A 24,547-nucleotide genomic window follows, 5' to 3' on the forward strand; every position below is an offset into this window, starting at 1 on the left:
GATGACGTCAAGTCCTGTCACGGCTCATGATGAAAGTTGCTCCTAACGTGACCCTCTGCTGACCTCTGGTGGCAGGGCGAGTGAACGTGTCTGATGCAGAGGAAGACCAATGATACAGAGAAATGCACTGGTGATTAAATAAACCTTCAGAAGTAAATTACTGATAGTTTTGGCAGATTATTATTTGGTTTGTTTTAGAGATTTAAAATGGTTGTTTTGATTAATACTTTTTAAATTGTGTTTGTGTGGAACTTTTCCGCAAAAAGACCAGCAATTTACCATATTTATTCTTTTATTCTGTATTTGATATTTTTCTTTAAATATTATTACTGAAGAGGTTTTTGTTTTATTCAGTTTTTAGGTTGCATATTTTTATTTTTTGTTTTCCGGTAAATATTCTGTTTTTATCTTTATTTTTTTAGTTGCATATTTTTTTATTTTGTTTTCCGGTAAATCTGGTTATTTTTGGTAATTTTATATTTTATTTTGGTAAATATTCCGTTCTTGCCGAGGATAAAATAACCTGCGCACTTCTGATTGGTCCACGTTGAGTTCTACCGTAATCCCCGTAGCAAACGCAACTCCTTTTTTCCTTTACATTCACGCGGTTTTTTCTTGCGTAACCACGGAAATCCGGCCGTAACTTTAACGTGTCCGCGGCGCGTCCGTCGCCAACAAACCGACGTTCAACCCGAGCACCGGTGCGTCCGGTTTACACGGCGAGAGAATGTCGCCGCGCGTTTTATACCGTAAAGCCGGAAGTGATGTGGCCGAGCCCGAGCGAGCCAAAGATAAACACGTCGCCTCTGCACAAGCCGCGGCACAAACGCCTCAACGCCGCGCCGAAAAGGACGGAATCCGCGCCATGAAGCCGACGTGACGGGTCCACAGGGTCTTCGCCCGCGTTACCGTGTTCAGGCGCCGCGCGAACGGACGAGCTGCGCGTCACGGCGAGTCGGTACGTGTCAAAAGTCCGCGGTTAGCACGCGTAAGCTAGCGGCGGCTAATGACGCGTTAGCCGCTCCGACGGTGCGAAACGGCAGCGACTTTAACGTGTGTTTTACGTGTGTTTAACGATCAAAATGCACGTTAAGACTGCGAAACTAACGCGCAGAGTTAAAGTGCAGTGGCAGAAGCTCAGGCACTGGTTAGAATGGGGGGAATTTGTGTAAAAAGTGAAGTGCTCCGTGTGTAATGTCAGTTAGTTTGGGGGAAAAACATGTCAAAGTGTGTGATATATGTGCAAATTTAAGGTCAAAGCTCTTGTGGGCTCAACATTTCAGAGTTTTTGTCCAGTAAAAGTCATAACGTGTGTTAAATGTGCAGTAAATGCAGTTTAAATGTGTTTAAAGCAGCTCTCAAACCTTTGGAAACAGGACCAAATAAATATGGAAATCAATTCCTAAATTAAACTGGAAATGTGCCCAAAACCACTGCATAAAGTGTTTGACAGCTGCTGGAGAGAATGACGTGTATTTAATATGAATTTGGACATAAAACAATCGTGGACTTTTCCCATTCATTAGAGCTCAAATCTAACTTGTTTCCCAGAATTCAACTCTAAACCCGTCGACTCAAAATGACTCGAGCACATTTACACTTTTGCGTTCTATTTTATTGTTAAAATCTACTTTGTTTGTGCCATTCGATCACCAGAGATTACACTGTTTATGTGTTTGTGTTTTACTTAATTATCTTCTGGTTTTGTTCGTTCTTGGAACATTCTTTGTCCCGTTTTTAAACTAAATATTTATGCAAAAATAGACCAAGCGTTTAATTCCTCTACTCCAAGGAAAGGTCTTTAGTCCCGCTTTAGACCCGCTTTAGACCCGCTTTAGACCTGCTTTAGATCCGCTTTAGACCTGCTTTAGACCCGCTTTAGACCTGCTTTAGATCCGCTTTAGACCTGCTTTAGACCCGCTTTAGACCTGCTTTAGTCCTGCTTTAGACCCGCTTTAGACCCGCTTTAGGCCCGCTTTATTAGTCCCGCTTTAGATCTGCTTTAGGCCCGCTTTAGTCCTGCTTTAGTCCTGCTTTAGACCCCGGTTTAGTCCCGCTTTAGACCCCGGTTTAGTCCCGCTTTAGACCCCGCTTTAGTCCCGCTTTAGTCCCGCTTTAGACCCGCTTTAGACCCGCTTTAGGCCCGCTTTAGTCCCACTTTAGTCCCGCTTTAGACCCCGGTTTAGTCCCGCTTTAGACCCCGGTTTAGTCCCGCTTTAGGCCCGCTTTAGGCCCGCTTTAGTCCCGCTTTAGACCCGCTTTAGACCCGCTTTAGGCCCGCTTTATTAGTCCCACTTTATTAGTCCCACTTTAGACCTGCTTTAGACCCGTTTTAGACCCCGGTTTAGTCCCGCTTTAGACTCGCTTTAGTCCCGCTTTAGACCCGCTTTAGTCCCGCTTTAGTCCCGCTTTAGTCCCGCTTTAGACCCGCTTTATACCCGGTTCAGAATTAGTTTTGTTCAGATCTGGTTGAAACTGTTTTGCATGTTCTGCTTCATTACTCGTGCTCTGTTCCTCTTGTGTTTCAGGTGTTGGTAGTGCGTGTGGTGCGGTTGTGTGTTGTGTGTGGTGCAGTTGTGGTGCAGTTCAGTTGTCGTCGTCGTCGTCCCGGTGCAGCAGGTCCAGAATGGTCCGGTCAGCGCTGGTCACGGCCTCCAGTCTGGCCCTGACCGCGGCTGTGGTGGCTCATGCTTATCTCCTCAAGCAGCAGTTTTACCCCACTGTGGTCTACCTCACCAAGAGCAGCCCCAGCATGGCCGTGAGTCCTGTTTACACCTGCTTTACACCTGCTTTAGTCCTGGTTTACACCTGCTTTACACCTGCTTTACACCTGCTTTAGTCCTGGTTTACACCTGCTTTACACCTGCTTTACACCTGCTTTACACCTGGTTTACACCTGGTTTAGTCCTGGTTTACACCTGCTTTAGTCCTGGTTTACACCTGCTTTACACCTGCTTTACACCTGGTTTACACCTGGTTTAGTCCTGGTTTACACCTGCTTTAGTCCTGGTTTACACCTGCTTTACACCTGCTTTACACCTGGTTTACACCTGGTTTAGTCCTGGTTTACACCTGCTTTAGTCCTGGTTTGCACCTGCTTTACACCTGCTTTACACCTGCTTTACACCTGGTTTACACCTGGTTTAGTCCTGGTTTACACCTGGTTTAGTCCTGGTTTATTCCTGGTTTACACCTGGTTTACACCTGGTTTACACCTGGTTTAGTCCTGCTTTACACCTGGTTTAGACCTGGTTTACACCTGGTTTAGTCCTGGTTTACACCTGGTTTAGTCCTGGTTTAGACCTGGTTTAGTCCTGGTTTATTCCTGGTTTACACCTGCTTTACACCTGGTTTACACCTGGTTTAGTCCTGCTTTACACCTGGTTTAGTCCTGCTTTACACCTGGTTTAGTCCTGGTTTATTCCTGGTTTACACCTGGTTTACACCTGGTTTAGTCCTGGTTTACACCTGGTTTGGTCCTGGTTTATACACCTGGTTTAGACCTGGTTTAGTCCTGGTTTACACCTGCTTTAGTCCTGGTTTACACCTGGTTTAGTCCTGGTTTACACCTGCTTTAGTCCTGGTTTACACCTGGTTTAGTCCTGGTTTACACCTGGTTTAGTCCTGGTTTAGACCTGGATTAGTCCTGGATTAGTCCTTGTTTAGACCTGGTTTAGTCCTGGTTTAGACCTGGTTTAGTCCTGGTTTATACACCTGGTTTAGTCCTGCTTTACACCTGGTTTAGTCCTGGTTTAGTCCTGGTTTAGTCCTGGTTTAGTCCTGGTTTAGTCCTGCTTTACACCTGGTTTAGTCCTGGTTTAGTCCTGCTTTAGTCCTGCTTTACACCTGGTTTAGTCCTGGATTAGACCTGGTTTAGTCCTGGTTTAGACCTGGTTTATACACCTGGTTTAGTCCTGGTTTAGTCCTGGTTTATACACCTGGTTTAGTCCTGGTTTAGACCTGGATTAGTCCTGGTTTAGACCTGGTTTAGTCCTGCTTTAGTCCTGGTTTAGTCCTGCTTTAGTCCTGGTTTACACCTGGTTTACTCCTGGTTTATACACCTGGATTAGACCTGGTTTAGTCCTGGTTTAGACCTGGTTTATACACCTGGTTTAGTCCTGGTTTATACACCTGGTTTAGTCCTGGTTTATACACCTGGTTTAGTCCTGGTTTAGACCTGGTTTACTCCTGGTTTATACACCTGGATTAGACCTGGTTTAGTCCTGGTTTAGTCCTGGTTTATACACCTGGTTTAGACCTGGATTAGTCCTGGTTTAGTCCTGCTTTACACCTGGTTTAGTCCTGGTTTAGTCCTGGTTTGGACCTGGATTAGTCCTGGATTAGTCCTGGTTTAGACCTGGATTAGTCCTAGATTAGACCTGGTTTAGACCTGGTTTAGACCTGGTTTAGACCTGGTTTAGTCCTGGTTTAGACCCGGATTAGACCCGGATTAGACCCGGATTAGACCCGGTTTAGTCCTGCTTTAGTCCTGGTTTAGTCCTGCTTTAGTCCTGGTATAGTCCTGCTTTAGTCCTGGTTTACACCTGGTTTAGTCCTGCTTTAGTCCTGCTTTAGTCCTGGTTTAGTCCTGCTTTAGTCCTGGTTTATACACCTGGTTTAGTCCTGGATTAGACCTGGTTTAGTCCTGGATTAGACCTGGTTTATACACCTGGTTTAGTCCTGGTTTATACACCTGGTTTAGTCCTGGTTTATACACCTGGTTTAGTCCTGGTTTAGACCTGGATTAGTCCTAGTTTAGACCTGGTTTAGTCCTGTTTTACACCTGGTTTAGTCCTGCTTTAGTCCTGGTTTGGACCTGGATTAGTCCTGGATTAGTCCTGGATTAGACCTGGTTTAGACCTGGTTTAGACCCGGATTAGACCTGGTGTAGTCCTGGTTTAGTCCTGGTTTAGTCCTGGTTTAGTCCTGGTATAGTCCTGCTTTAGTCCTGCTTTACACCTGGTTTAGTCCTGGTATAGTCCTGCTTTAGTCCTGCTTTACACCTGGTTTAGTCCTGCTTTAGTCCTGCTTTAGTCCTGCTTTAGTCCTGGTTTACACCTGGTTTAGTCCTGCTTTAGTCCTGCTTTAGTCCTGCTTTAGTCCTGCTTTAGTCCTGGTTTACACCTGGTTTACACCTGGTTTAGTCCTGCTTTAGTCCTGCTTTAGTCCTGCTTTAGTCCTGCTTTAGTCCTGGTTTACACCTGGTTTACACCAGGTTTACTCCTGTTTTATACACCTGGTTTAGTCCTGGATTAGAACTGGTTTAGACCCGGTTCAGACTCGGTTCAGACCCGGTTTAGTCCTGGTTTAGACCTGGTTTAGTACTGAAACTGGGCGTGTCCCGCTTCAGACTCTGTTGACTTAAGTTATGCAAACATTTGTCACTTTTAGTTCCAGTTTTGTCATGAGTCTTAAAGGTTGAATGGACTATTTTTTTGGCCCAAATCGTGAGTCTCATTTCCTGGTGGCGTTGACGGCCGATTAGTCCTGCCACGTGTCAATCATAGAACTCACCTACCGCTCACCTGCGGAGCCTGGTTCACCTGCAGAGCCTGGTTCACCTGCGGAGCCTGGTTCACCTGCAGAGCCTGGTTCACCTGCAGAGCCTGGTTCACCTGCGGAGCCTGGTTCACCTGCAGAGCCTGGTTCACCTGCGGAGCCTGGTTCACCTGCGGAGCCTGGTTCACCTGCGGAGCCTGGTTCACCTGCGGAGCCTGGTTCACCTGCGGAGCCTGGTTCACCTGCGGAGCCTGGTTCACCTGCGGAGCCTGGTTCACCTGCGGAGCCTGGTTCACCCGCAGAGCCTGGTTCACCTGCGGAGCCTCGTGCGTCCCCATGAGCAGCACATTTCCGCGTGTCTAAGCACATGGATCTATCATAATATAGTTCCCTCTCAGTGACAGGACAAAATGAAGACTGAGAAAGACAGTTCGAGCTCAGAAGAGACGGAAATCTACGGGAGACGAGAGATGATGTGATCAGAGCTAATAAACAAACATACGTGTTGTATCAGTCCACATGGGGGAGTGGCCTGCGCACGGGGGAGTGGCCTGCGCACGGGGGAGTGGCCTGCGCACGGGGGAGTGAGCGGGCGCACTTCCACCTGAGTTCTCAAATCGACGAAAAATCGTCCATTCAACCTTTAACATCAGATTGAACGTGTCACACGTTTGTCCTCGTCGACCTGACCCATAGACCTGACCTCTGACCCATAGACCTGACCTCTGACCCATAGACCTGACCTCTGACCCATAGACCTGACCTCTGACCCATAGACCTGACCTCTGACCCATAGACCTGACCTCTGACCTTGTGCTGCAGGTGCTCTACATTCAGGCCTTTGTTCTGGTGTTTCTTCTGGGGAAGATCCTGAGGAAAGTGTTCTTTGGACAGCTCAGAGCGGCCGAGATGGAGGTAAGAACCATTTAGTTCCTGTTATAGTTCCTGGTTCCTGTGTCCTCAGCACCGAGCGCTCCTGGTTTAGACTCTGTTATAGTTCCTGGTTCCTGTGTCCTCAGCACCTGATCGAGCGCTCCTGGTTTAGACTCTGTTATAGTTCCTGGTTCCTGTGTCCTCAGCACCTGATCGAGCGCTCCTGGTTTAGACTCTGTTATAGTTCCTGTTATAGTTCCTGGTTCCTGTGTCCTCAGCACCTGATCGAGCGCTCCTGGTTTAGACTCTGTTATAGTTCCTGGTTCCTGTGTCCTCAGCACCTGATCGAGCGCTCCTGGTTTAGACTCTGTTATAGTTCCTGTTATAGTTCCTGGTTCCTGTGTCCTCAGCACCTGATCGAGCGCTCCTGGTTTAGACTCTGTTATAGTTCCTGTTATAGTTCCTGGTTCCTGTGTCCTCAGCACCTGATCGAGCGCTCCTGGTACGCCGTCACAGAGACGTGCTTGGCCTTCACAGTCTTCAGAGACGACTTCTCTCCTCGCTTCGTGGCGCTCTTCACGCTGCTCTTGTTTCTAAAGTGTTTCCATTGGCTCGCCGAGGACCGCGTGGACTTTGTGAGTGTCACCTTTAACCGTCACCTGCTTTAGAGTTCACGAGAGCTTTAGAGTTCACGAGAGCTTTAGAGTTCACGAGAGCTTTAGAGTTCACGAGAGCTTTAGAGTTCACGAGAGCTTTAGAGTTCATAAGAGCTTTAGAGTTCAGGAGGTTCATAAGAGCTTTAGTGTTCAGGAGGTTCATAAGAGCTTTAGTGTTCAGGAGGTTCATAAGAGCTTTAGTGTTCAGGAGGTTCATAAGAGCTTTAGTGTTCAGGAGGTTCATAAGAGCTTTAGTGTTCAGGAGGTTCATAAGAGCTTTAGTGTTCAGGAGGTTCATAAGAGCTTTAGTGTTCAGGAGGTTCATAAGAGCTTTAGTGTTCAGGAGGTTCATAAGAGCTTTAGTGTTCAGGAGGTTCATAAGAGCTTTAGTGTTCAGGAGGTTCATAAGAGCTTTAGTGTTCAGGAGGTTCATAAGAGCTTTAGTGTTCAGGAGGTTCATAAGAGCTTTAGTGTTCAGGAGGTTCATAAGAGCTTTAGTGTTCAGGAGGTTCATAAGAGCTTTAGTGTTCAGGAGGTTCATAAGAGCTTTAGTGTTCAGGAGGTTCATAAGAGCTTTAGTGTTCAGGAGGTTCATAAGAGCTTTAGTGTTCAGGAGGTTCATAAGAGCTTTAGTGTTCAGGAGGTTCATAAGAGCTTTAGTGTTCAGGAGGTTCATAAGAGCTTTAGTGTTCAGGAGGTTCATAAGAGCTTTAGTGTTCAGGAGGTTCATAAGAGCTTTAGTGTTCAGGAGGTTCATGAGAGCTTTAGTGTTCAGGAGGTTCATGAGAGCTTTAGTGTTCAGGAGGTTCATAAGAGCTTTAGTGTTCAGGAGGTTCATAAGAGCTTTAGTGTTCAGGAGGTTCATAAGAGCTTTAGAGTTCAGGAGGTTCATAAGAGCTTTAGTGTTCAGGAGGTTCATAAGAGCTTTAGTGTTCAGGAGGTTCATAAGAGCTTTAGTGTTCAGGAGGTTCATAAGAGCTTTAGTGTTCAGGAGGTTCATAAGAGCTTTAGTGTTCAGGAGGTTCATAAGAGCTTTAGAGTTCAGGAGGTTCATAAGAGCTTTAGTGTTCAGGAGGTTCATAAGAGCTTTAGTGTTCAGGAGGTTCATAAGAGCTTTAGTGTTCAGGAGGTTCATAAGAGCTTTAGAGTTCAGGAGGTTCATAAGAGCTTTAGAGTTCAGGAGGTTCATAAGAGCTTTAGAGTTCAGGAGGTTCATGAGAGCTTTAGAGTTCAGGAGGTTCATAAGAGCTTTAGTGTTCAGGAGGTTCATGAGAGCTTTAGTGTTCAGGAGGTTCATAAGAGCTTTAGTGTTCAGGAGGTTCATAAGAGCTTTAGAGTTCAGGAGGTTCATAAGAGCTTTAGTGTTCAGGAGGTTCATAAGAGCTTTAGAGTTCAGGAGGTTCATAAGAGCTTTAGTGTTCAGGAGGTTCATAAGAGCTTTAGTGTTCAGGAGGTTCATAAGAGCTTTAGTGTTCAGGAGGTTCATAAGAGCTTTAGAGTTCAGGAGGTTCATAAGAGCTTTAGTGTTCAGGAGGTTCATAAGAGCTTTAGTGTTCAGGAGGTTCATAAGAGCTTTAGTGTTCAGGAGGTTCATAAGAGCTTTAGTGTTCAGGAGGTTCATAAGAGCTTTAGAGTTCAGGAGGTTCATAAGAGCTTTAGTGTTCAGGAGGTTCATAAGAGCTTTAGAGTTCAGGAGGTTCATAAGAGCTTTAGAGTTCAGGAGATTCATAAGAGCTTTAGTGTTCAGGAGGTTCATAAGAGCTTTAGTGTTCAGGAGGTTCATAAGAGCTTTAGTGTTCAGGAGGTTCATAAGAGCTTTAGAGTTCAGGAGGTTCATAAGAGCTTTAGTGTTCAGGAGGTTCATAAGAGCTTTAGTGTTCAGGAGATTCATAAGAGCTTTAGTGTTCAGGAGGTTCATGAGAGCTTTAGTGTTCAGGAGGTTCATAAGAGCTTTAGTGTTCAGGAGGTTCATGAGAGCTTTAGTGTTCAGGAGGTTCATGAGAGCTTTAGTGTTCAGGAGGTTCATGAGAGCTTTAGAGTTCATATGTTGAGTGTTCATCAGAATCTTCTCTGTTGCAGATGGAGCGCAGTCCAAACATCTCGTGGCTGTTCCACATGAGAGTTCTCTGTGAGTTTCCTTTTCTTCTTCTATGAACTCCAGGTTCTCGGTTTGACCTCAGGTTCTCGGTTTGACCTCAGGTTCTCGGTTTGACCTCAGGTTCTCAGTGTGACCTCAGGTTCTCAGTGTGACCTCAGGTTTTCAGTGTGACCTCAGGTTTTCAGTGTGTGGCCTCAGTGTGACCTCAGGTTCTCAGTGTGTGGCCTCAGTGTGACCTCAGGTTCTCAGTGTGACCTCAGGTTTTCAGTGTGACCTCAGGTTTTCAGTGTGTGGCCTCAGTGTGACCTCAGGTTCTCAGTGTGTGGCCTCAGTGTGACCTCAGGTTCTCAGTGTGACCTCCGGTTTTCAGTGTGACCTCCGGTTTTCAGTGTGACCTCAGGTTCTCAGTGTGACCTCAGGTTCTCAGTGTGACCTCAGTGTGACCTCAGGTTCTCAGTGTGTGGCCTCAGTGTGACCTCAGGTTCTCAGTGTGACCTCCGGTTCTCAGTGTGACCTCAGGTTCTCAGTGTGACCTCAGTGTGACCTCAGTGTGACCTCAGTGTGACCTCAGTGTGACCTCAGTGTGACCTCAGTGTGACCTCAGTGTGACCTCAGGTTCCTTGTCTTCAGCTCTGATGCTTCTTCTGGCTGTCATGGACTTCCTGTTTGTGAATCACGCCTGTCACAGCATCATCACCAGAGGAGCTTCTGTGCAGCTCGTCTTCGGGTTCGAGGTTTGACCTTTGACCTTTGTACCAGCCTGAAGCTCGTTCTCTGGAGATGTTCCTCAGACTCTGACCGTTGTGTGTGTGTGTTGACAGTACGCCATCCTCCTGACCATGGTCCTGACCACCTTCATCAAGTATGTCCTCCACACGGTCGACCTGCAGAGCGAGAACCCCTGGGACAACAAGGCCGTCTACATGCTGTACACAGAGCTCTTTACAGGTGGGACGGGGGAACTGTGGAACTGTGGACGGGGGAACTGTGGACCGACCACAGGGGACGGGGAACTGTGGACCGACCACAGGGGACGGGGGAACTGGGGACCGACCCCTGTGGTCGGGGAACTTGGGACCGACCCCTGTGGTCTGGTCGGGGGAACTGTGGACCGACCACAGGCACTGACTCGCTCTGTGGTTCCAGGGTTCATAAAGGTTCTCCTGTACATCGCGTTCATGACCATCATGATCAAAGTGCACACGTTCCCTCTGTTCGCCATCAGACCCATGTATCTGTCCATGAGGTAAAACTGACCCACTGCAAGGTCAAAGGTCAAAGGTCAAAGGTCATGACTTCATTTAATTCTGTTTCTTTTCCAATGTCAGACAGTTTAAAAAAGCAGTTACAGACGCCATCATGTCCAGGAGAGCCATTCGAAACATGAACACACTGTGAGTACTACTGCCCCCTAGGGACCCCTACTGGCCCCTAGGGACCCCTACTGCCCCCTACAGGCACCAGCAGGAGGTCACATGTGGGTGTGTCCTCAGATATCCGGATGCCACGCTCGAAGACCTTCAGGCCTCAGACAACGTGTGCATCATCTGCAGAGAAGAGATGGTGACGGGAGCCAAGAAGCTGCCCTGCAACCACATCTTCCACTCCAGGTACAAGTGAGGAGGGTCAGAGGTCAGAGGGGGGTCAAAGAAGGGTCAGAGGGGGGCGGAGCCTCAGAGGGGGCGGATGCTCAGAGGACTGACTTGTGTCTCCACAGTTGCCTGCGCTCCTGGTTCCAGAGGCAGCAGACTTGTCCTACTTGTCGTATGGACGTTCTCAGGGCGTCGAACCCTCAACCGGCTCCTGCCGCTGCCCCGGCTGCACCTGCCGCTCCTGCACCTGCTGCTGCCCCTGCTCCTGCCAACAACAATGGTGAGTCTGAGGTTTTTGCACCCCGACAAACACCCCGACCAGGGGGGGTGTTTGCACCCCCCCTGGTCGGGGACGACCTGGGCCCGACACTTGACCTTCTGTAAAGCTGTGGTGACCTTGGTGACCTCTGTCCTCTGCAGTAGCCCCTGGGATGATGCCTGCCTTTCCCCCTGGAGTCTTCCCGTTCTGGGGTCCGTTTCCCCCGGTGCCTCCTCCTGCTCCTGCTGCAGGGGCCCCTGGTGCTGAGGCTGCTCCTGGCCCTTCAGAGGCTTCACAGGCTGCAGGTACGACTCCCACACTGCCTCGCCGTGTTTCTGGGCCCTCGCCGTGTTTTTGGGCCCTCAGTGTTGTCTCTGTCTCCTCAGGTTCCAGCTCCGCCTCCTCGTCCTCGGCTCCTCCTCCTGCTCCTGGATTTCCCTTCTCTTTTCCTCCTCCTCCTTTTCCCTCTGCGCCCTGGCTCCCCCTGCCCCCCCCACCACCTTTTGGTAAGAAACTACAGACACAGTACTACCGTACTACCCTACTACAATACTACCCTACTACAATACTACCCTACTACAATACTACCCTACTACAATACTACCCTACTACAATACTACCCTACTACAATACTACCCTACTACAATACTACCGTATTACAATACTACCCTACTACAATACTACCGTATTACAATACTACCCTACTACAATACTACCCTACTACAATACTACCGTATTACAATACTACCCTACTACAATACTACCGTATTACAATACTACCCTACTACAATACTACCCTACTACAATACTACCCTACTACAATACTACCGTATTACAATACTACCCTACTACAATACTACCGTATTACAATACTACCCTACTACAATACTACCCTACTACAATACTACCGTATTACAATACTACCCTACTACAATACTACCGTATTACAATACTACCCTACTACAATACTACCCTACTACAATACTACCGTATTACAATACTACCCTACTACAATACTACAGTACTACCCTACTACCCTACTACAATACTACCCTACTACAATACTACCCTACTACAATACTACCGTATTACAATACTACCCTACTACAATACTACGTATTACAATACTACCCTACTACAATACTACCGTATTACAATACTACCCTACTACAATACTACCGTATTACAATACTACCGTATTACAATACTACCCTACTACAATACTACCCTACTACAATACTACCGTATTACAATACTACCCTACTACAATACTACCGTATTACAATACTACCCTACTACAATACTACCCTACTACAATACTACCCTACTACAATACTACCCTACTACAATACTACCCTACTACAATACTACCCTACTACAATACTACAATACTACAGTATTACCCTACTACATGTAGGGTCTCAAACTACATGTATTCAGTTTATGATTAAGGAAGATTTCTTAGCAGAAACGAGACAAGACGGGGCACCAGGGTAAAACCCAAAGAGCTAAGATACAGTCCTTAATCGCGCTCGTTAAAAAGGTCTGAAGGGTGTTTCACGATTCAGGGACTTACGCATAATCTAATCAAACAAACAATAGTCAATAACTCTTTCGTGTAGTTTATTTATCAAAAGGGCATACAAAAAGGGCACCGGAGCAGAAATGCGCACAGGTAAATCACAGGTGATGTTATATCAGATTTAACAGCAGATTTCATGCAGATAATGTTAAACCAGGGTTTTGCCTTTGATAACCAAACGTGTCTATGCTAATCTATATCAAAAAGAGGCAAAGTGAGAAGCTAAAGGAGGAGGAACAGCTGAGTTCTACCCAAATCACGCCACAAAAGAACCGCACCCTGAACTCGGCTTACGATTTTGTAGAACTCGGTTCGGCTGGTCCTTGTCCGCGGACGAGATCCGTGGCGAGGCAGCGGCGTGCCGCGATGTCCGTGACGCGGGGCGGCAGCGGTGGCGATGTCCGGTTGTTCCTTTGCGGTAGAACGCTTTAGCGGCGTGTTAGCTCCTCACGCGGCCTTTACTCAGATGAGAACGTAGCGCTGATCCACGTAAACGACGTAGATTACTTCAAAAATAGGAGAAGCGAAGTAGAAAAGAAAGTCTCTGTCCGGTTTAGCGCTTAAGCTTAGTTCCAGGTGGTTCCAGGTGTTTTCAGAGTTCAGGGGGGCGATGAGGCTGGCCTAGCCTTGTCGACCCACGTGGCGGACGCTTTGTTGAGACAAAAGAAAAGGTCAAAAAGCTCGTCCGTGGAGACAAAGGAAAAACAAAAAGAAGAAGAGGGCGTTCCTAGCTCGGAGCGTCTTTTTGTTACCTAGCGCCGCAGGGCATGCTGGGAGCGAAAGGGGCGGGCGCTACTGCGACGACTTCCTGTTTAACATTTTCCTGGCTGAGAAAATAAAACTGGAGTAACGCAAATAATGGCAAAACATTAAACCCTGTTTTAACATTTACACGTTCAACACTTTTGGCAGTTTGTGCACATTATTTCTTGAGGTAGATACATGTTACATCTTCTTTCACCTGTGATGGGCGCTCGAGTTAAAGCATTGGGAATATAAAACCTTTAACAGTGAAAAAATACGTAACACAAGGTGAAACATGCAGTGTAGGGAGTTGATTCAGACAAACATTCATGGCATAATCACATAAAACAGTTTTCATCGGGGCGTCCTCCTGTAAGACTGTGGGAGAAGGTCTGTTATCACGACAGTCACAGTGGCTCCTGCGGTGAGCGAGAGAAAACCGATGTTCAAAGAGATTTTCTGTTATCTGGCCGTGGAATGTCCATCTCCATTCCCCTACATACCCTACTACAATACTACAGGACTACAATACTACAGGACTACAATACTACAGGACTACAATACTACAGGACTACAATACTACAGGACTACAATACTACAGGACTACAATACTACAGGACTACAATACTACAGGACTACAATACTACAGGACTACAATACTACAATACTACAGGACTACAATACTACAGGACTACAATACTACAATACTACAGGACTACAATACTACGGACTACAATACTACAGGACTACAATACTACAGGACTACAATACTACAGGACTACAATACTACAGGACTGCAATACTACGGACTACAATACTACAGGACTACAATACTACAGGACTACAATACTACGGACTACAATACTACAGGACTACAATACTACAGGACTACAATACTACAGGACTGCAATACTACAGGACTACAATACTACGGACTACAATACTACGGACTACAATACTACGGACTACAATACTACGGACTACAATACTACAGGACTACAATACTACAGGACTACAATACTACAGGACTACAATACTACAGGACTACAATACTACAGGACTACAATACTACAGGACTACAATACTACAGGACTACAGGACTACAATACTACAGGACTACAATACTACAGGACTACAATACTACAGGACTACAATACTACGGACTACAATACTACGGACTACAATACTACGGACTACAATACTACGGACTACAATACTACGGACTACAATACTACGGACTACAATACTACGGACTACAATACTACGGACTACAATACTACGGACTACAATACTACGGACTACAATACTACGGACTACAATACTACGGACTACAATACTACGGACTACAATACTACGGGACTACAATACTACGGGACTACAATACTACGGGACTACAATACTACGGGACTACAATACTACGGGACTACAATACTACGGACTACAATACTACGGACTACAATACTACGGACTACAATACTACGGACTACAATACTACGGACTACAATACTACGGACTACAATACTACGGACTACAATACTACGGACTACAATACTACGGACTACAATACTACGGACTACAATACTACAGGACTACAATACTACAGGACTACAATACTACAGGACTACAATACTACAGGACTACAATACTACAGGACTACAATACTACAGGACTACAATACTACAGGACTACAATACTACAGGACTACAATACTACAGGACTACAATACTACAGGACTACAGGACTACAATACTACAGGACTACAATACTACAATACTACAGGACTACAATACTACAGGACTACAATACTACAATACTACAGGACTACAATACTACAGGACTACAATACTACAGGACTACAATACTACAGGACTACAATACTACAGGACTACAATACTACAGGACTACAATACTACAGGACTACAATACTACAGGACTACAATACTACAGGACTACAATACTACAGGACTACAATACTACAGGACTACAATACTACAGGACTACAATACTACAATACTACAGGACTACAATACTACAGGACTACAATACTACAAGGCTACAATACTACAGGGCTACAATACTACAGGGCTACAATACTACAGGGCTACAATACTACAGGGCTACAATACTACAGGACTACAATACTACAGGACTACAATACTACAAGGCTACAATACTACAGGGCTACAATACTACAGGGCTACAATACTACAGGGCTACAATACTACAGGGCTACAATACTACAGGACTACAATACTACAGGACTACAATACTACAGGACTACAATACTACAGGACTACAATACTACAGGACTACAATACTACAGGACTACAATACTACAGGACTACAATACTACAGGACTACAGGACTACAATACTACAGGACTACAATACTACAGGACTACAATACTACAGGACTACGGACTACAATACTACAGGACTACAGGACTACAATACTACAGGACTGCAATACTACATACTACAATACTACAATACTACAACGGACTACAATACTACAGGACTACAATACTACAGGACTACAATACTACAGGACTACAATACTACAGGACTACAATACTACAGGACTACAGGACTACAATACTACAGGACTACAATACTACAATACTACAGGACTACAATACTACAGGACTACAATACTACAATACTACAGGACTACAATACTACAGGACTACAATACTACAATACTACAGGACTACAATACTACAGGACTACAATACTACAGGACTACAATACTACAGGACTACAGCACTACAGGACTACAATACTACAGGACTACAATACTACAGGACTACAATACTACAGGACTACAATACTACAGGACTACAATACTACAGGACTACAATACTACAGGACTACAGGACTACAGCACTACAGGACTACAATACTACGGACTACAATACTACGGACTACAATACTACGGACTACAATACTACAGGACTACAATACTACAGGACTACAATACTACAGGACTACAATACTACAGGACTACAATACTACAGGACTACAATACTACAGGACTACAATACTACAGGACTACAGGACTACAATACTACAGGACTACAATACTACAGGACTACAATACTACAGGACTACAATACTACGGACTACAATACTACGGACTACAATACTACGGACTACAATACTACGGACTACAATACTACGGACTACAATACTACGGACTACAATACTACGGACTACAATACTACGGACTACAATACTACGGACTACAATACTACGGACTACAATACTACGGACTACAATACTACGGACTACAATACTACGGACTACAATACTACGGACTACAATACTACGGGACTACAATACTACGGGACTACAATACTACGGGACTACAATACTACGGGACTACAATACTACGGACTACAATACTACGGACTACAATACTACGGACTACAATACTACGGACTACAATACTACGGACTACAATACTACGGACTACAATACTACGGACTACAATACTACGGACTACAATACTACGGACTACAATACTACGGACTACAATACTACGGACTACAATACTACAGGACTACAATACTACAGGACTACAATACTACAGGACTACAATACTACAGGACTACAATACTACAGGACTACAATACTACAGGACTACAATACTACAGGACTACAATACTACAGGACTACAATACTACAGGACTACAATACTACAGGACTACAGGACTACAATACTACAGGACTACAATACTACAATACTACAGGACTACAATACTACAGGACTACAATACTACAATACTACAGGACTACAATACTACAGGACTACAATACTACAGGACTACAATACTACAGGACTACAATACTACAGGACTACAATACTACAGGACTACAATACTACAGGACTACAATACTACAGGACTACAATACTACAGGACTACAATACTACAGGACTACAATACTACAGGACTACAATACTACAGGACTACAATACTACAGGACTACAATACTACAATACTACAGGACTACAATACTACAGGACTACAATACTACAAGGCTACAATACTACAGGGCTACAATACTACAGGGCTACAATACTACAGGGCTACAATACTACAGGGCTACAATACTACAGGACTACAATACTACAGGACTACAATACTACAGGACTACAATACTACAGGACTACAATACTACAGGACTACAATACTACAGGACTACAATACTACAGGACTACAGGACTACAATACTACAGGACTACAATACTACAGGACTACAATACTACAGGACTACGGACTACAATACTACAGGACTACAGGACTACAATACTACAGGACTGCAATACTACATACTACAATACTACAATACTACAACGGACTACAATACTACAGGACTACAATACTACAGGACTACAATACTACAGGACTACAATACTACAGGACTACAATACTACAGGACTACAGGACTACAATACTACAGGACTACAATACTACAATACTACAGGACTACAATACTACAGGACTACAATACTACAATACTACAGGACTACAATACTACAGGACTACAATACTACAATACTACAGGACTACAATACTACAGGACTACAATACTACAGGACTACAATACTACAGGACTACAGCACTACAGGACTACAATACTACAGGACTACAATACTACAGGACTACAATACTACAGGACTACAATACTACAGGACTACAATACTACAGGACTACAATACTACAGGACTACAGGACTACAGCACTACAGGACTACAATACTACAGGACTACAATACTACAGGACTACAATACTACAGGACTACAATACTACAGGACTACAATACTACAGGACTACAATACTACAGGACTACAATACTACAGGACTACAATACTACAGGACTACAATACTACAGGACTACAATACTACAGGACTACAATACTACAGGACTACAATACTACAGGACTACAATACTACAGGACTACAATACTACAGGACTACAATACTACAGGACTACAATACTACAGGACTACAATACTACAGGACTACAATACTACAATACTACAGGACTACAATACTACAGGACTACAATACTACAGGGCTACAATACTACAGGGCTACAATACTACAGGGCTACAATACTACAGGGCTACAATACTACAGGGCTACAATACTACAGGGCTACAATACTACAGGGCTACAATACTACAGGACTACAATACTACAGGACTACAATACTACAGGACTACAATACTACAGGACTACAATACTACAGGACTACAATACTACAGGACTACAGGACTACAATACTACAGGACTACAATACTACAGGACTACAGGACTACAATACTACAGGACTACGGACTACAATACTACAGGACTACGGACTACAATACTACAGGACTACAGGGCTACAATACTACAGGACTGCAATACTACATACTACAATACTACAATACTACAACGGACTACAATACTACAGGACTACAATACTACAGGACTACAATACTACAGGACTACAATACTACAGGACTACAATACTACAGGACTACAATACTACAGGACTACAATACTACAGGACTACAATACTACAATACTACAGGACTACAATACTACAATACTACAGGACTACAATACTACAGGACTACAATACTACAATACTACAGGACTACAATACTACAGGACTACAATACTACAGGACTACAATACTACAGGACTACAGCACTACAGGACTACAATACTACAGGACTACAATACTACAGGACTACAATACTACAGGACTACAATACTACAGGACTACAGGACTACAGCACTACAGGACTACAATACTACAGGACTACAATACTACAGGACTACAATACTACAGGACTACAATACTACAGGACTACAATACTACAGGACTACAATACTACAGGACTACAGCACTACAGGACTACAGCACTACAGGACTACAGCACTACAGGACTACAATACTACAGGACTACAGGACTACAATACTACAGGACTACAATACTACAGGACTACAATACTACAGGACTACAATACTACAGGACTACAATACTACAGGACTACAATACTACAGGACTACAATACTACAGGACTACAATACTACAATACTACAGCACTACAATACTACAGTACTACAATACTACAGTACTACCGTACTATAGTACAATACCACAGTACCACAGTAGATTGGATGTCTTGAGGGCTAAAAGTACTTGGGTGCTTCATGCTCTTTAGCGCCCCCTGGAGCTCAGGGCTAATCTTCTTCTTCTTCTTCTGCAGTGTCGTCGATGCCTCCGGCCCCGCCCTCGCTCTCCTCGCTCTCAGATCAGGAGTTACAGGATTTAGAGGCCGAGGGCCGACGGGGCCTCGAGGCTCGGCTCCAGTGTCTGCAGAACATCCACACGCTGCTGGACGCCGCCATGTTGAACATCCACCACTACCTCAGCACCGTGGCAACGCTCACGTCAGTAAAACAGGGGGCGGGACCAGGGGGCGGGACCAGGGTACATGTTAGTACACCTCTAACACTCTGTTTTCTCTGCTCCTCACAGACCTCCTCGAACAGAAGGAGCCAGCGCTAATGCTACTGGAGCTAATGCTACTGGAGCTAATGCTACTGGAGCTAATGCTACTGGAGCTAATGCTACTGGAGCTAATGCTACTGGAGCTAATGCTACTGGAGCAGCTGAAGGCTCCGAGGCTGGACCAGCAGAGGGCGCTACAGCAGGTGAGTGCAGCTGCTACAAGTGAAACGAGAAATACTTTTTAATAATAATCCGAAATGTAGAAAAAGGTTCAGTTTTAGAAAAAACAAAAGACGTTTTGACTCGTCCAAGAGTCGGTGCCAAATTGCGAATTTAGACCTGGAACTCCGATATTTGTTGTATTCTGTGGTGAGCCACGCCCAGTGAAGTAGAAGAAAAAGTTCTTGTTTTTCAACATAAACTTACCCTCTTTGTTTACTCTGTCCTTTAATGGGCTGTTGGTCTCTTTTGTCCCCGACTCACTCTCTCTCTCGTCCTTGAGGACCTGATGAGCGTCTGAATGCCAGGGACATGTCTAAAACTAAATGTATTTAATATTCCATTGAGTGTCAGGATTGTGACTGTGCCTGTCTATCCCAGTGGAGCCTGCAGGTGGCGCTGCAGGTGGCGCTGCAGCCGTCTCTCAGGCTGCAGACTCCACCTCCGAGAGCGAGAGCAGAGACAGATCCGGCGACGCGGATCAGGACGAGGACGGAGAACCCAACGCCGCTGAACTGAGACGCAGACGACTCTGGAAACTGGAGACGACATCTTCACCTGCTGAGGACTGATCACGTGACCCCGCCCCGATCACATGACCCCGCCCCGATCACATGACCCCGCCCGAGACCGGGGTTCACTATTGTATAAGTCTAAAAGAAGAACTTTCAGGAGAAATCTGGATCAAACGGCTTCAGTTCTGGTTTAGTCCTGGTTTAGACCTGCTTTAGTCCTGGTTTAGTCCTGGTTTAGACCTGGTTTAGACCTGCTTCAGTCCTGGTTTAGTCCTGGTTTAGTCCTGGTTTAGTCCTGGTTTAGTCCTGGTTTAGTCCTGCTTCAGTCCTGGTTTAGTCCTGGTTTAGACCTGCTTTAGTCCTGGTTTAGTCCTGGTTTAGACCTGGTTTAGACCTGCTTCAGTCCTGGTTTAGTCCTGGTTTAGTCCTGGTTTAGTCCTGGTTTAGTCCTGGTTTAGACCTGCTTCAGTCCTGGTTTAGTCCTGGTTTAGTCCTGGTTTAGTCCTGGTTTAGTCCTGGTTTAGACCTGGTTTAGACCTGGTTTAGACCTGGTTTAGACCTGGTTTAGACCTGGTTTAGTTCGAGGGTTTTGGTCTGGTTTGTATTTATTGATCATAAATCCTTAGACTGGAGCAGTAAATGATCTGGTTCGTGTGGAAACTCTGAGTTTCAGAGTTTTTCTTGCACTTTGGTGGGAAATTTGAGTTTTTGTCTTTGAAATAATTACGACTTTTTTTTTCTTTGTTTTTCTTTTTCCGCTGTTGAAGATGTTAATGTGATTCATGTACATACTGTAAAAAGAGTTTTAATAGCATCTGTACATACGAGAATAAACTTTGGCTGGAAATGGGTGACTTTTCTCCTGGTCCTGGTTTAGACCTGGTTTAGACCTGGTTTAGACCTGGTTTAGACCTGGTTTAGTCCTGGTTTAGACCTGGTTTAGTCCTGGTTTAGACCTGGTTTAGTCCTGGTTTAGACCTGGTTTAGACCTGGTTTAGCCCTGGTTTAGACCTGGTTTAGTCCTGGTTTAGCCCTGGTTTAGACCTGGTTTAGCCCTGGTTTAGACCTGGTTTAGTCCTGGTTTAGTCCTGGTTTAGCCCTGGTTTAGACCTGGTTTAGTCCTGGTTTAGCCCTGGTTTAGACCTGGTTTAGCCCTGGTTTAGTCCTGGTTTAGACCTGGTTTAACGGGGGTTTTAATGTTCATACGGACGACCCTCCAGATCATGTTTCAAATCAAGTTTAATACCTTAAAACATGAAAATTACAAAACATTTTGAATCCACAAAATAAAGACAAAATTATAAAAACCTGTCACACATTTTAATATATTAATATTTCATCAGACGAGTTAAACTTTTGTGATTAAACTTCCCCAAAGACACATTTAAATTAGAACCAGCAAAATAAATTATACACCAACATTTCCCGTATTTCCCTTTGTCACGCGCTCAATTCAAAGTCATAGTGCGAGAATTAGAATGCTAAAGAAGCTAAGTGGCTAGAGAAGCTAAGTGGCTAAAGAAGCTAAGTGGCTAAAGAAGCTAAGTGGCTAGAGATGCTAAGTGGCTAAAGAAGCTAAGTGGCTAGAGAAGCTAAGTGGCTAGAGAAGCTAAGTGGCTAAAGAAGCTAAGTGGCTAGAGAAGCTAAGTGGCTAGAGAAGCTAAGTGGCTAAAGAAGCTAAGTGGCTAGAGAAGCTAAGTGGCTAAAGAAGCTAAGTGGCTAGAGAAGCTAAGTGGCTAAAGAAGCTAAGTGGCTAGAGAAGCTAAGTGGCTAAAGAAGCTAAGTGGCTAAAGAAGCTAAGTGGCTAGAGAAGCTAAGTGGCTAAAGAAGCTAAGTGGCTAAAGAAGCTAAGTGGCTAGAGAAGCTAAGTGGCTAAAGAAGCTAAGTGGCTAGAGAAGCTAAGTGGCTAGAGAAGCTAAGTGGCTAAAGAAGCTAAGTGGCTAGAGAAGCTAAGTGGCTGAAGAAGCTAAGTGGCTAGAGAAGCTAAGTGGCTAAAGAAGCTAAGTGGCTAGAGAAGCTAAGTGGCTAAAGAAGCTAAGTGGCTAGAGAAGCTAAGTGGCTAGAGAAGCTAAGTGGCTAAAGAAGCTAAGTGGCTAGCTTGGTGTTTAAGGTGCGGCTCGTTCAAAGCTGTTGTTCCTGAGTTTTCAGTGCAAAAGTTGGAGGTTCAAATCCTTCTTTGTGATAAAATGAGGATAAACCGACTTAAAAGTTCTTTAAAAGTGTCAAAATAAAAAGTACAAACGACCTAAAAAAACAGAAGGAAAAAAAAAGCGACTTTTGTTTGTTCGTGTTTTTCCTCGACTTAAAAACGTCAGTTTGATAAAAGAAGGTGCAGTGGGTTAAAGCCTTCGCCCACTGACGACAGGGTCCGTGGTTCAGGTCGTTTGGGAATGGCTTTCCGGGTGAATGTCGGGTGTGTGTCGGGTGAATGTCGGGTGTGTGTCGGGTGAATGTCGGGTGAGTGTCGGGTGAGTGTCGGGTGTGTGTCGGGTGAGTGTCGGGTGTGTGTCGGGTGTGTGTCGGGTGAGTGTCGGGTGTGTGTCGGGTGAGTGTCGGGTGTGTGTCGGGTGAGTGTCGGGTGTGTGTCGGGTGAGTGTCGGGTGTGTGTCGGGTGAGTGTCGGGTGTGTGTCGGGTGAGTGTCGGGTGTGTGGCGGGTGAGTGTCGGGTGTGTGGCGGGTGAATGTCGGGTGAGTGTCGGGTGTGTGTCGGGTGAGTGTCGGGTGTGTGTCGGGTGAGTGTCGGGTGTGTGTCGGGTGTGTGTCGGGTGAGTGTCGGGTGTGTGTCGGGTGTGTGGCGGGTGTGTGGCGGGTGAATGTCGGGTGTGTGTCGGGTGTGTGTCGGGTGAATGTCGGGTGTGTGGCGGGTGAGTGTCGGGTGAGTGTCGGGTGTGTGTCGGGTGAGTGTCGGGTGTGTGGCGGGTGAATGTCGGGTGTGTGTCGGGTGTGTGGCGGGTGTGTGTCGGGTGTGTGTCGGGTGTGTGTCGGGTGAGTGTCGGGTGAGTGTCGGGTGTGTGTCGGGTGTGTGTCGGGTGTGTGTCGGGTGAGTGTCGGGTGTGTGTCGGGTGTGTGTCGGGTGTGTGGCGGGTGTGTGGCGGGTGAGTGTCGGGTGTGTGTCGGGTGTGTGTCGGGTGTGTGTCGGGTGAGTGTCGGGTGTGTGTCGGGTGAGTGTCGGGTGTGTGTCGGGTGAGTGTCGGGTGTGTGTCGGGTGAGTGTCGGGTGTGTGTCGGGTGAGTGTCGGGTGTGTGGCGGGTGAATGTCGGGTGTGTGTCGGGTGAATGTCGGGTGTGTGGCGGGTGTGTGGCGGGTGAATGTCGGGTGAGTGTCGGGTGTGTGTCGGGTGAGTGTCGGGTGTGTGTCGGGTGAGTGTCGGGTGTGTGTCGGGTGAGTGTCGGGTGTGTGTCGGGTGAGTGTCGGGTGTGTGTCGGGTGTGTGTCGGGTGAGTGTCGGGTGTGTGTCGGGTGTGTGGCGGGTGTGTGGCGGGTGAGTGTCGGGTGTGTGTCGGGTGTGTGTCGGGTGAATGTCGGGTGTGTGGCGGGTGAGTGTCGGGTGAGTGTCGGGTGAGTGTCGGGTGTGTGGCGGGTGTGTGGCGGGTGAGTGTCGGGTGTGTGTCGGGTGTGTGTCGGGTGTGTGTCGGGTGAGTGTCGGGTGTGTGTCGGGTGAGTGTCGGGTGTGTGTCGGGTGAGTGTCGGGTGTGTGTCGGGTGAGTGTCGGGTGTGTGGCGGGTGTGTGTCGGGTGAGTGTCGGGTGTGTGTCGGGTGAGTGTCGGGTGTGTGTCGGGTGAGTGTCGGGTGTGTGTCGGGTGTGTGTCGGGTGTGTGTCGGGTGTGTGTCGGGTGAGTGTCGGGTGTGTGTCGGGTGAGTGTCGGGTGTGTGGCGGGTGTGTGGCGGGTGAGTGTCGGGTGTGTGTCGGGTGTGTGTCGGGTGTGTGTCGGGTGAGTGTCGGGTGTGTGTCGGGTGTGTGTCGGGTGAGTGTCGGGTGTGTGTCGGGTGTGTGTCGG

At 46.1% G+C, this 24,547-nt stretch overlaps 1 protein-coding gene across 2 annotated transcripts; it reads left to right on the forward strand.

The window, feature by feature from the left end:
• Positions 1-767: 767 nt before the first annotated feature.
• syvn1 (synovial apoptosis inhibitor 1, synoviolin) lies at positions 768-21,390 on the forward strand. Of its 2 annotated transcripts, XM_072457011.1 has the most exons (16): positions 769-958; positions 2,529-2,758; positions 6,322-6,414; positions 6,855-7,007; positions 9,108-9,156; positions 9,757-9,860; positions 9,948-10,074; positions 10,273-10,372; positions 10,455-10,520; positions 10,620-10,736; positions 10,844-10,998; positions 11,139-11,282; positions 11,364-11,483; positions 19,572-19,755; positions 19,844-20,019; positions 20,417-21,390. In XM_072457011.1, exons 2-16 carry the CDS (start codon positions 2,627-2,629, stop codon positions 20,605-20,607), a joined length of 1,911 nt encoding a protein of 636 aa, XP_072313112.1. In that variant the 5' UTR covers positions 769-958; positions 2,529-2,626; the 3' UTR covers positions 20,608-21,390. The 2 variants fall into 2 exon arrangements, with proteins under 2 accessions (XP_072313111.1, XP_072313112.1); XM_072457010.1 differs by having other exon boundaries at positions 768-958; positions 11,139-11,483.
• Positions 21,391-24,547: the final 3,157 nt, after the last annotated feature.

This window comes from Eucyclogobius newberryi, unplaced genomic scaffold (genome assembly GCF_026437365.1).
Source record: "Eucyclogobius newberryi isolate DKJ021-1_F unplaced genomic scaffold, fEucNew1.0.hap1 SCAF_209, whole genome shotgun sequence".
NCBI classification, from domain to species: domain Eukaryota; kingdom Metazoa; phylum Chordata; class Actinopteri; order Gobiiformes; family Gobiidae; genus Eucyclogobius; species Eucyclogobius newberryi.